Source organism: Cygnus olor, chromosome 14 (assembly GCF_009769625.2).
Source record: "Cygnus olor isolate bCygOlo1 chromosome 14, bCygOlo1.pri.v2, whole genome shotgun sequence".
NCBI lineage: Eukaryota > Metazoa > Chordata > Aves > Anseriformes > Anatidae > Cygnus > Cygnus olor.
In genome coordinates this window covers 3,890,596-3,904,168 of record NC_049182.1, presented here as the reverse complement: position 1 = coordinate 3,904,168, position 13,573 = coordinate 3,890,596, and the positions used below count along the sequence as shown (strand labels likewise).

The window sequence follows — 13,573 nt, the reverse complement described above, 5'->3', positions numbered from 1 at the left end:
ATTTCTCTCTGGGGATCACCCAGCTTTCAAAACTCACCCTCACTACTTGGGGTTGGCTCCTCTCAAAATTTAGTCATCGAGGACCTTAAAAAACAAACCAAAAATCAATAACTCGAGAAGAAAGAGAAACCCCATCTACCCAACCTGTCATTTACTGTCTGACAGAAACTGCCACAGCTTCCCATCACTGACAGATCATGCCCAGATGTCTGCAAAAAAGGAGGAACCGTTTCTGACACCAGACAAGCAAGAAGCAATGAATAAAAACAAGCTCCAATAATAAAACACCCCATGATGATCTGTGAAGCTTTCCTAGCAATCCTTGTCTCATTCCAAAAACCTAATGCTCGCAAGAGTAAGGTAGGGAAAAATAGGGTGATGCCAGAGAAAGAGGGTTTCTAGCTGGGAGTTCAACACTTTCTCAAAAGCTGGTGGGCACACGCAGTCCTGCCTGATCAGAATTCCCTACATGAAGCCAATGTTATGGTGAAATGGGAAGTTTTACAACGTACAGGTGGGATATGCAGAAGGAGGGCTACATGCAGGTGGGACGTGGTTTGTGCAGCAGCCTGGAGAGAGGCTTGGTCTATTCCATTTGAGAAGAGAGAGGTATAGAAGAAAAGAGATGAAAAATGCTGTTCCCCACAGCCTCCCCAAATACATGGGATGAATGAAGGATTTGGGCAGAGCCCTGATAAGATGCACACAAGCTCCCATCTCCTCTGGGTCCACAGACTTCTTTGGACACCTTCTAAATGCTTCTGTTTCAGCTGGTGAAAACTCACCCTGAGAAACATAATGTTAGAGCTCAGTTTTAAATATGAGACAAAAGTTCCTAAAAAAATAAATAAATAATATTTTCAGGCTTCTCAGCACTTGGGCCAATTTCTTCAGGCATCCAGACAGATCTGTGTTTAAGCACCAAAGGCAGCATCCCCTCATTAGGTGTCTGGTGATTAGCTTTAAGACCCTGCCTTTGAACATATGGTCCTCAATATTTGATTCCCAGGCACTTGGAAATAAGTGTTTTACTTCAGAGGGATTAAAAAAGGAAACAACCTCTGTATATTATTTTTATTTCCTCTCCTCTTTAAGGCTTTAAGGCTGCTTCTAAGTGACACTGGAAAATTACAGCCCATGATTTGTGATTTCTGGTCTGCTAACAGAAACAATCCCCCCGACTCCCACTTACTCCTCAGAGCAGAAGAATCGTAACGCAGATTGTAAATGGTTGCATTACCGAGAAAGATAATGCCTCTTTCCACTCTCATTTCCCTCGGTTGATATTTATCATGGTAGGGGTTGCGTAAGCGTGGAAGAGACAGATCATGCATTATTTACTGCTTTGGAAATGGGGAAAGGCTCCAGCCTTCCACCGCACAACCAAACCCCAAGCACTGGTCACCCTCTAAGATTTGCATCCTGTTTGTTTGCAGCTTGGCTGAGTGTTTGTTAAAGCAAACACGATGGCCCAGGCCACCCAGAGAGCTCCAGCAAATGGTGCTGAGGTTCACAGACACTGGTTTCCCTTCTTTCAGCCCTAGGGATTTTATGCCAGGTTTTGTATCAGGCTATGGCAAGACTGGGCCAAGCTTAGGCCGCAGCTGCCACCATGTCACCATGACCCTAAATAAATGGCCTGGGCTTAGCCGGAGGGACAACATCCAGGTGGGACACCCCAGGCTGAGCACCCAGAATGGATGAGCAGCCCCTCAAGGTTCTGAGCAAGGGGCTGAGGGGCTGGGCAGCCCCTCAAGGGGCTGAGCAGCCCTTTTACTTGGGCAGAACTGACTGCAGCAGAAGGAGCTGCTGGGCACGGGCACCCAAATGAAGAATTTGTGTCTCTCACAACACAGAAATGGTGCTCAGCCCTTCTTCATGACAGCAAGGGCCCACAGGGCCCCAAGGCTCATCCCAGTGATGCCACCAGGGATGAGGACGCTGGCCCAGCTTCCAGGCGTGCCAGGAAGCCACAGCGCTGAGGGGTTTATTGCTGCTAAACTCCAGCCACCACCAGAGCCTCGATGTGTGTCCTCACAGCACCACTTCCAGCGCACATTAAAACCTTACCAAAACAGGTCATTACGTGCTGGAAACCTTAAACAAAGAGAAATAGAAAACAAGAAACAATAACAAAGGTACTAAGTAAGAAGTAAGTTAATGAGGAAAAATTACAAGGAACTGAAGACTTTAAATGAGCTTCCAAATTAAGGGAAACAGAGGGAAAGGATCAGCTCTTATTTTCTGCAATTAAAGTATTATTTATGGCAATTTAGGTTTTTTGAGATTAAGCCCGGATATGGTGCTGTTGAAAACACATTGATTTACTCCCAGGGCTTCTCATCTGTTTCTCTATCAGCCTCAGACAGACAGCCAAAAAAACAGGAGGAGTTTTACACACTCCAGAGCCTACACGCACACAGGGCGCTTGTAAAACACCAGAGGATTTATTCCAGCACTGGCTGCCAGGTGCTTGGACCGTGACCATTAGCAACAGTCCTCAGCCCAAAGCGATGGTACTGGTGCTGCACAATTGCATCCTCAGGGCAGAAAACAAATATTTCAAGAGCACGAGATAACATTTTGTTGGAGCAAAAGGGAAAATATTCTAGCTCTGTGTCCGCGTTTGCAACCTGCATGCAAACAGGAGGGAAAGGGGAGGCTCAGAGCCCTCCTGGCAGTGCCACCTGCCTCTGGGGACACCTCTGGTGGCTCCCAGGAGCGTCCCCTGATGTGCCACTTTTCCCCCTGTATTTCAGAATTGGTAACGTTTGCAGACAAGCCTTTTTAATAAACTTTGTGCTAAAGTGGAACACGTAGACTCTCCTTGCTATTTATAGCGCTCAGCCCCCAGCTGCCTTTCTGCTTTTCCTCGGACTAACAAACTCAACAAAATAAATAAGCAAAGAAAGGACGCAAAGTTTGGTTAAACTGGACAGAAGTTCAGGGAGGAAGAGGGGAGGGTGCTGGAAAGACATGCAGACCTCCAGCCATCCACGTCCCGCTGCTGCTCCAAACCTCCCTGACTGCAAGGAGACATGATAGGTAAAACAGTTGCAAACTATATTAGCTTTTTTATGACTCTGTTGACTTTTCCAGCCCCTGTGCTGGCTGCCTGCCTCTCTGTCCTGTTCTTTGAACCCATGCAGAGTAAATATGTGTAACCACGGTTGCTCTGCAGGCAAGAGAAATGTCCCCAGGAGGAGCCGTGCCTCCTACTCCAGTGTTAAACAGACAGGGAAAGGAACCCGGGCTCTTCGGAGAGCAGCATGTGGGAGTCAGCTCGCTTTGGCTGAAAAGAGGAAAAAAAAGAAAAATAAAATAAAATAAAATAAAATAAAATAAAATAAAATAAAATAAAATAAAAACAGCAGAAACTGTAGAGGAACTTCTCCCTTTGAATTCAATTCTTGACTCAAGGCTTGGAGGCAAACACATGGGTAGTGGCAGGTCCAGAAGCAGGAGGACGTGGGCATGGGGCCATAGGGACACAGGAGCCATCCCCTGCCTCTGAGACGGGCTGGAGGCCCGCAGGACTCCCCCAGGCACTCACAGATTGCCAGAAGGTCAGGAAGATGCTGCACAAGGCCTTGGAGAGCGTTGCCTTTGAGCAGAGACTTTGTTTTCTTTGATTTAAGTCTGCTTGACCTGGGGATTTCTCCTCTTTTCATTCGCTCTCTCGTGGCGGAAACATTTATTATGCTAATTGAAATGTTTAACCTCCCTGGACCGTCAGCTGCAATGGCTCATCATAAGCAGCATTAATGTTTGCTGGGACTGGTACCCTGGGGATGGAGAGCGTGTTTGACACTTTCTTCTGTCAAGTTCCCAAGCTCTCCTCTCTTCCCTGCTCCTCTTCAGCCCCCTTTGCCCCCTTCCCAAGTGGCACTGAGCTAAACCAAAGTATTAACCGGGCTTATCTGATGCACGGGAGTGAGAGTGCGAGAGGGAGCTGGCGAGCAGCCAGCAGCTAATAGCAGCATAAAAGCAATTTGATGAAAAAAAAAAATTAACATGCTAATTGTCAGGCTGGAGAGGGTGCTGTGGCCCAAGTGAAAAAAAAAAAAAAAAAAAAAAAGAAGAAAAGGAGGAAAAAAGACATCTTCTATTTATGCTAGAGAGAGCAATTTTAACAATAGAGGTCTGAGGAAGAAAGAGATTTTGAAGCAATTTTCTTTCTGTCCCATCCCATGTTACCCTCCCCCGGCTCAGAACCCCTCAGCAGCGCCCCGGGCTCTCGCAGGGCTTTATCGGCGGATCTCTTCCCTTAGCATCATGTCACTGCCAGACACGGCAGACTTCAGAGCCCGCCGGCACCACCGTGCAATTCCTCCCTTCCCCCGGTAGCAAGTGACGCTGCAGTGGAGCCTCTGTCGGGAGGAAAAGTCCCGTTTGACACAATTCTGCACAGTCCCACTTCGCAGCGCCGTGAGGCAAGGGCAGAGAAGGGGTTTCCAAACTGCCACCCCCTCCAATTTCTGGGGAGGCTTTTTGCTCTTTCTTTTTTAAACGAAGGGACCTTGGTCTTGGATTTTTTTTATTTATTTTTATTTTTTGTCTCTCAAAGAAGCCAAAAGGAATGCCTAGAAGGCTAAAGCAGCAAGCTCATCTGAACGTTGGCTACTCGGTGTGCCGCTAACTGGGATTAAGGAAGTCCACCAATGCTTCCCAGCACTGGGATTTCGGCAGCGAGCAGGATCCCGGGGGAGCAACCGGCAACGGCAAGCCCAGCGGGATGCCAAAGCGGCAGCTGCCTCTCTCCACAGATCCCGTTTAACCCCGGATTTGCGTGCATCCCACTTCGGAAAAGCACCTGGAAGCCCGCTGTGCCTGCCCCTTGACAGAGAGCGAGCGACGCCCGCCGAAGCCCCGCTGCCCCCTGAGCGCTCCCATGCACACCCCGTGGCCCCGGAGCCCCCACGCCGCAGGACCGAGGTACCCGCACCGGTTTTCCTTCCTAGCCGGGGATGAATGCTGTAACTAGGAGCCACAGAGATTTAAAAGAAACTCCCTAAGCCGTGAGAGGGAATTAATTTGCTTTTACTCATAGACAAAATGTGGCTCGCTCTCAGCCTTTTACGAGCAGCAGCGTTATTCCCTTCCTATGCCAAAGAGTGACCGTGTGTGCTCTCCTTCTTTACTTCTACCGTGGAGGAAATTTAAGCAAGAACATGTATAGTGAATTGCTAAATTCAACCAGTGCCACTGAATCTCACCTCATCATTCAGACCAACACGCCCTACCTAAGCAGCACCCAGAGACCCGTGAGCTCCTCGGCGCTGTACATGTCGACAGCCAGGGTGTTAAAAGAAGGGGAAATAAATAAGCCCGACCTGGTGACTTACATCATTCTGTTTTTCTTTCTGCTCTTGACTGTGACGCTCATTGTGCTCTTCATAAACTGCCAGCTGAAAAATTCTTTTTTTGCTACTCTTCCTTATGACAGATCCCTCCGAGAAGCAAGGAGCCCGTGGAGGACACAAGCTGTCTGACACGAGAGAGAAACAATGTCTTACCACAGTAGCGGGAACCAGAAACCCTGTGCAATAAGACATTTATTATTTTTTTTTTCCGTATGTCAGTGAGTGGATTCAACCCTCTTTAAAATAATAGGCTGCATCGCAGGAAAAGATTGCTGAAAAAATATGCCATATGCAAATCAGAATAGCTGTAAATAAAAAGCTCTACTATGAACTAAAGAGGTGATGCTTTAGCAAATTTATACGGTTTCATGCAAAAAAAAAAAAAAATGCCCCTTGTTTCCAGTTTAAACTCTATATGTATGCAAATGTCATCATCACCCCATTCAGTGCCCATACAAGGATATTTGCATTAACAACAATCCCTGATTTGTGCATCTGGTGGAGCTTGTTACCCACGTTTATGAAGCCATAGCATTGAATGTAAAACACGGTGTATTTACCTAACGGCTCCACACCGAGCATGAGAGTTTACTTTCCAGACCTGTTTCTCTCAACTGCTGCTGAAAACGCTTGGTAATGTAATGGGAGTCACGCCTGGCAGCGGGAGAAAACTAAAAAGGTTTATTTAGGTTTTTGATCGTGATTCTGCTAAGGGTGGTTTTTTGATGTTTTACTGCATCTTCAAGGAGGTTTTAAGTCACTACTAGTTATGTGAACCACTAAATAAATATCTAGGTAACTTGTTTTCAACTTTCTTAAGCTACAAAGGAAATTATTCACCATGGCACAAAACCAAAAAAAAATCAGGATGGAGAGAGGGAAGGAGAGAAAATAAACATCATTAATCGTATGTAAACTAATGAAAGGAGAGAACAGAGTGCTCTGAGTTCAGTATAGAAAGCAGATAACTTCTGAAACCACAAAGCAGTTTTATAGGAGCAGTTGCTTTCGTGCACGGTATCTCCACTCCTTGCTCTTTCTAAAAGTCTAGAACAATTAGAATCATGCTTTATCTGTAGGGCAACGGCATGACTGATTCAATATTCGTTACTGGTAACACACTGTTTTAGATTAATTAGCAATCTGGTTTTGTACTAAAAGCTATAGTTCTGCTTCACCCTGTTAGCAGACATGCTATTTTATAGATAACATTTTTTAATAAACTTGCACTTACAGTGCCATAATTCTAGATCATGCAGCACAAATCCCAGAACAGTATTCATGTTTCCCACAGTGGGCAAAGGGCTTTTAAATAATAAAAAAAATAAATAAAACCACAGTGTCTCAACATACAGCTGAACTGGAGATAGCCTGAAACTCTCTTAAAAGAATTTTTTACTCCAATTTTTTCTAGTGAATCACCTATCAAAATAAAGGAGTTCAAGTGGTGTTAGAAGCTGTGCCCCTAAATGCATTGTTAACATGCAGAATACGGCAGAAGTGCTGTGTGTATATATGTACATAATGTATGTAATCCAAACAAGAAGATTGTACAGTGCAATTATGCATACATGCAGGCTTCACTCAAATACAAAACGTGGATAGCTGGGAGTCTGTCTGTAAACTCTTTTACATGGAAAGAAATTGCACAGTTGGTATACTTCCATGTCATTGTCTTGGTTACCATGTTTTATTATGCTCAAAAAAGTTAGTCTACTAGACAGCAGGCTTAAATATTTTATTCCTTGACAGGTGGCTGATTTTTAACTCATCTGAACCAAACTTAACTGGTGTAATTCCAAATAATTACTCTAATGTTGAAAGAGAGAATAAATTTGAGTGTGTTTATCTCAGCCCATTTTGAATAAATTGAGTTTTTATCAAATCAGGCATTTCTTTTATTTTTAAGTAATGACAGCTTTTTTTCAGCCACCAGCCATAATGAGCTTGGTCTAAGAATTTCTGCTGGCAAAAGCCTCAGAACCTGATGAAGCACGTGTAACATTGCACCACAGTGCACATTTCCTTTTACTAAAATGCTCTAGAATAACCCCAGAATAATCCCATCCACACCCCCCCAGCCTGAGATTTGGAATAGCACCCCCAGAAGAAGCTGCCATGCTCAGGGTGCTGATGTCCTGGGCAAGCTTTTAGGCGCACAGCCTGCGGTGCTTTCCTCGATACCCAGAGCCACTGCAGAAGAAAGCTCTACCAATGTCATTTTAACCTATGCATGAAATACACGCTAAGAAAACATTAGATATTTTCCCTTTTACCAGGCCCCAATTTCAAGCTGACCATAAAATCCACTTCCCGACCACTGGCATGCCAGGAGAGGCACCAAGAAGCGTTTGTTCCCTTATTGTAACCACATTATCGGGTGCATGACACCCACAGGGTCCCTAATGTACCTTTCATCCCTTCCCCTTGCCTGCTGCCTGTCCCATGCTTGCCCCGACCCAAACACAGCATTCACCGGGCCTTTACAGTGAGACCCCCTTCCCCACGTGCCTCTCAACGAAGCCTCTCCGTGCTCAGAGCCTTGCGAGGGCCCCCCCCCCGTGACGGCTCCGCTGCGAGGCGGACTGGAAGGCGACGAGCTCCCACAAGAAGGACAAGTGATACGCCACAAGTCCAGGGCACGCTGCTTTGGGAAGCGATGCGGCCCCATGCCAGAGAGGCTCTTCGTTCTGTGTTTTGCTTCTGAGGGACAAGTGGCTCCCATAAGGCTTGGAGAGCATCCGTACCCTTCAATACCCAGCCACACGCTCTGCTGCACTAGGACCCATGCTGATGGACGTTGCACCACTTCTTCCTCCGACCAGGGAATTGCTTCCATCCAGCAGAAGTGACACCTTTTGCATCTGATGCCACTCTTCCTATAGGTTATTATTCTCATTAGTTTTCAGTCTGCTGGTTTTAACCCTTCAGACCACGGATGGCTTGGAACCCAGTTGCCCAAGCTGGTGGCACAGATGCTCTCCGAGATGCGCTCCCCACCAGGGCTGAGCAGACACCGCCAGAACGATGCTCCGCTGCTGAGCACCCACTGCTCTGCCTGAACGCCAGCTGGGGCAGGCCAGCAAGACCCATCCTTCTTGTTTTTCCTAGGTGCAAAGGGGTTGGGGTGGGCGTTCACCTCCTGCTCTTCCCTTTCCCCCAAGCACTAACCAGAGATTGAGCATTTTCTACACCATGCCCAATGGCCATCAGGGCTGACACCTGGAAAGGACTCATCAGTAGGACACACAAGGCTGTCATAACAGTAAAGTATGCAGCAGGGCAACAGGCAAAGAATAAAATTCGTAAGCTAAATATTTAGTTTCCATTCAGAACGCCTCAGGTTGGTGCTGGATGCAGCGCTGTCTGCACGGCCGCACCATCCACGTGGTGTCAAACCACAGAGCCCCAGCAGTTTGTAACGGCACTTGCTCTAATGAGCCTGCTTCTAGTAACATCTTAGAAAGAATTGAAGAGCCCTTATCCCAGGACACCACTTGAGAACAGGAATCACCACGACAAGGGCTCCTCCACAGCTCAGCTCTCAGCAAGAGGAGGAAGGAGGGAGGCTGGCACTGGCACGAAGCTGTCAGCAAACGCTGAGAGCAGCGAGCGGTCAGTCACTCTGGAGTTACGCCCTGCAGAGGGGTTTTCTGGCCTTCTGAGCTCACAAAGATGAATGTCAAGGAACAGCTGGGTAGGGCATGATCCCAACTGCCCAGGGACGAGCGGTCCTGCTGGCCTGGCCATGTACATGGCAGCGTGAGGCCTGACACGACACCAGCGGATGGGTTCAGTGACGTTTGGTTCTGCTCTGTTCTGCGCTGCTCTGACCACGGTCTGTGTTCTCCTAACCCTTCTGAGAACCAGGAGCTTTTTCCACCTGGTGTTTGGATCATTTAAAACTTCAGCAACGAGATCAGATCGAGAAGAGGAAAGGAAGGCCCGTGGGGCTGTGCTCGCCGCACATGTGGCTGCAGCAGTTTGCTCTCTTCCTAGCCTGAGCTCACCAGGCCCCGAGCAAATACACAAACCAGAGGCTGAAGCAAAAAAGTTCTGTTTAAATCTGTTAATCCATATAGAACGTCTCCTGGGCAGCAAGTTACACAGCCATGTTTTTGCAAGTTCTTTTTCTCCCCTTTCTCATTTTCACCCTCCTGACAACATCACATCCCCCCTCTGGGGCCAAGCCTTTGCCCAGGGACCGAGCGGCATACCCCAGTGAATAATCTCTGTGGACACAACCTGTTCACTCCTGATTTCCAGGACCGAGACACTAATCTCCAGCAGAAAATTAGAGATTTCTTTCTCCAGACTTCTTTCAGAGCGAGACTGTTCAGAGACCTGAAATCTCTCCGGTCTCAGGACACAGGGCTCTAGCTGGCTCTCACAGAGAAGCTTCTATTTTGTCTTGCACTGTCTCTAAAATTTCTCCGCTCCAGCTGAAGTCTAACTCGCCCACACTGCTCTGAGCTTTCTCAAGAGGCTGATGAGTTTGCTGAGAGTCAGCTCGAGATTTAAGAGACTTCAGAAAATGCGATTTCACAGGAATGACTGGATTACACAGCACTTTGTATTTAGTCCTGGAAATAACAGTGCTGCTTACAATAGATGTACAACTTCAAAAAAAGAATGGAAAAAGCTTGTTTGTACAGAAGCACACCTGTCCTTAGAACAAAAGAGCTGTCAATTTTAAAAGTTTTTCTTTTTTAATGTTTTATGGAAATAAGGAGGAGACAGCAGCTACCTGCCCTGCCTTTTTTTTTTTTTTTTTTTACAGAACTGATCAAGCAGGGACCAGCTACTCTGCACCTACAGCTGCTCTGCCTTATCAGCAGTTTCCCTGTCACATACATTTAAGGGAAACATCAGGGCTAGCAAACAAAATATGTTGGATATAGGAGAACTGAATGTTGCACTTCTCATACGATTTATTTTTTTAATAGATCTGTCTTCACTTCTTGTGGTACAACGAATACTTCTAGGGTCCTAGAGCAGATGTTGGTGCAGAACTGCCTGCTGTAGGACTGCCCAGCTAGACCCGGTGTAACCATCTCACCCAGAAAACAGGACGCAGGACAGCTGCGATGCTGATTTCTTGCCTTCTTTAGAAGAGCAGCTGATTATCAACACAGCACAAATTTAAGGTAGCAGGGAAAAAAAAAGGAAAGTTTGGTGCCTGGCATACTCTACTGGGCTCTGGATTTCTTGCCTTCAGCTTATTAAATTAAAAGTTAATTTAATTTTATTTTTTTTTTGGTCAAGTTCAATGTTATGTGCTGGCTATGGCTGCTATTTTCCTTTTAACCAGACCCCAGATACCCTACAGCAGCATTTACCAGCCAGCAACGCCGCAGCCTCAGACACACCTTGGGAAGCAGAGAACTTAAGGACTAAGAGGATTGCAAGCCAGACCAGCCCTTGTGCTCGCACCCAACTAGAGCCTAAAAAATGTTGTTTACAAAAGTATTCATACAGCACACTTGACCATGTGGCCCTATAAGGCAGTTAACAAGAACAATATATTCAAAAAGAATTTGACGCAAACTGCCTGGAAATTGTAAAATGCTGCAGCACCCATCACATGGGCATTTTATGCATTTGCACTTCGGCCAAGTTTTCTTTCATTAAGGCTTGCTCCCTATTTTTAAATGCAAAAGCACCAAGAGAAGACAATCAGCTGAGGCTTCTTTCTTACCAGTGATCTTCAGGTCTAGTCCTTAGACTGTGCTGGACTCCAGAGGTCTCTGAATGGTTTTAGACGAAAATATTGATAAATGCAAAAATTTAGGACAGAGGAAAAACCAGCCTGCGTGTTTCAGTCTACCTGCAAAAACCAGCTGGCACATCCTCAATGCACAATGGGCTGTTTTCCCCAGCACATCAGAAAACCTGGGCAAGCAGTAGCTGCAAAAAAAATTCTGCAGAGAATTAAGGTTTCCTACACACTCCCCATGCACAGGTAGGTGGCCATGGCTCCAGTTCCCTTCATTTGGGTAGGGGAAAGCACACATAAAAGGAGGAAAAAAGCATTTTTATTTATTTATGGCTAAAGGACACTTGTTCTTTTTTATAACTTTCCAACTCCTACAAGTCACACCTGATCTGAACAGCTGGGAGCAGCAGTGAGACATTAGGGCTCAGAGTGTATTTTGGTGGATTTAGCGATAGCTTCACACTGTGGGGATAAATAATTTCCCAAATTTTAGTTTCTGTTTTGAAATCTGCTGTTCCTGCCGCACAATGAGAGGCCTGGAGACGGATACAAGTCCAATGACACGAGTCTTGTACCTCCAACTCTATACCATGTGCGTGTAGGCTGCATTTTTCAGTCCAGGTAAGCTACGTGCCAGCATACAGTTTCCTTCTGCGTTGCTATTACATTTGCCAGTGGCTGGAGTGCGAACCCAGAGTACAGAGCTACAGCCAACCACCTTCACTATGCCTGTATAAAAACGCACAGGATGACATTTCTTTACTTAGAAGTTTCTACACAGATACCCAAAACTTCAGGGGAATGATTACTTGTGCTGAATGTTATTAACCTAAATTGCTAATGCTGGCTGCCTACCAAACACGAGTCAGCACAAACTAACTCTCTTGCCAATACTCATCAAGCAGTAAGATGATGCAGTATCTAAAAATGTACATTTAACCGAGGGGCTGGTAATTTACAGGTACTTTGGGATTACTACAAATGCCTTAGTGCACACAGAATATAGCAGGCTCTGCATCCCAAATCAGAAGATAAACTGTTTAAGAATTTAGGATTAAAGCCAGTGCCATCAGTGAGCATGGTCCAATGATTTTTTTTATTATTATTTTTTAATGCTGGCAGTATTTGGAAAGCACACCAGGTATACACAGTGGAGCTTTCTAGTAACAGCAGGTGGAACAGATTCTGCTCTGACTCGTCTCACCCCTTGTCACACCATCAGCTGTCACAACACACAACCAAATACACCTCCTTTCCCCTCCAGCCCTCAGCTCACTAGTGTTCAGTGCAAAATTCAGTGATACAGGCATGTAATTAAAGAGGTGAGCTCCCTAGACAAAATTCATTGATTTCCTGTTATTTAGCTTCTGTGTAAAACTTCCTGAATGCTGATCAAGCAGGGGGAAAGTAAATATCCTGTAAATATTTGTCAACTGAGCTCTAAATTGCATAGGCCTATCCTGAATTTGGAAGTCAAACGGAATCAGCATTTCCACAACGCCAAGTGCTTCAGGAAAGCTGCCTGGAACATCCCCATTCTGTACACCAACTCCAGACCATCACCAGCATCCTGCTGCATGGATCCACAAATGGACAGGACCAATCTAACTAGAATATCTCACTTCCCAAATTTTCCTAACTTCTTTGGAACAGCTTTTCTATATAAGTAGAATTTCTTGGGATGGAGTCAGCCAAGGCAGGGATGACTGCACTAGACGAGGCAGGCAGATCTCTCTTGGCACAACACATAGGCCACCCAACATCTTATTACTCTAAACACCAGTTACATGTTTGCCTTTCTCTGTACACAGTGAACAGAAGCGGCCTCTGACTCACTTAACATACACCGCAGGTTGGGGTGGGGTGGGTGAGGTGGCGTTTGCCCAAAGCTTTTTCTTTTCTAAAAAATAATTTAAAAAAAAAAAACACCCAAATAAAACAATAATCCATTTCGGAGATTACTTTGGCTAGCTACTCACAAGGATGTAACCATCAACTGTTAAAATACTTCTAAATTTCCCAGACAGAGTAATAGGATTAACGTAACCTCTTAAATTCTATTAAATGTTTTAAAGCTATTAATAACCAAGATTTTTTTCTTACTTTATAGAAAGCTATTAACACAGATCCAAGTTTCTGGAAAACCAACAAGCCACTGCAACGTGTAATTTGAGAAGTTACTAACCTGCAAAAAAGCCTCTATCATGTGGGTAGTACTATCACAGTGAATCTTTTGTCAGCTTTTCACGGCCATTATTCTCTTGGAAGAGCATCAAAATGGGATGAGAAAAAAAAATTCCCCTTTCTCCATTACATCTCCCAATCTCAGTGGAAATCTCTCCTACCTGACTGGGTGCTCCTTAGTACAGTGCAGATGCACATTCATAGGAAAACCAAACCAAAATAAACCAAACAATTACTGAGGAGACTGAGAACTTCGTGGAATGTATCTGGAAGGTGGTGGTCTGCTAGCAAAACGAAGCCCCGAAACAGG

General features: G+C 45.6%; 1 protein-coding gene across 1 annotated transcript; it reads left to right on the top strand.

The window, feature by feature from the left end:
* The first annotated feature begins 4,306 nt into the window (after window positions 1–4,306).
* Window positions 4,307–7,315, top strand: SMIM32 (small integral membrane protein 32). The gene has a single exon (XM_040573935.1). The coding sequence runs from the start codon at window positions 5,172–5,174 to the stop codon at window positions 5,490–5,492; it is 321 nt and encodes a 106-aa protein (XP_040429869.1). The 5' UTR covers window positions 4,307–5,171; the 3' UTR covers window positions 5,493–7,315.
* The last annotated feature ends 6,258 nt before the right edge of the window (window positions 7,316–13,573 follow it).

What these genes read in the sequence shown, in the direction of transcription:
- SMIM32 (XM_040573935.1), top strand. Translation starts at nt 5,172, where the DNA reads ATGTATAGTGAATTGCTAAATTCAACCAGTGCCACTGAATCTCACCTC.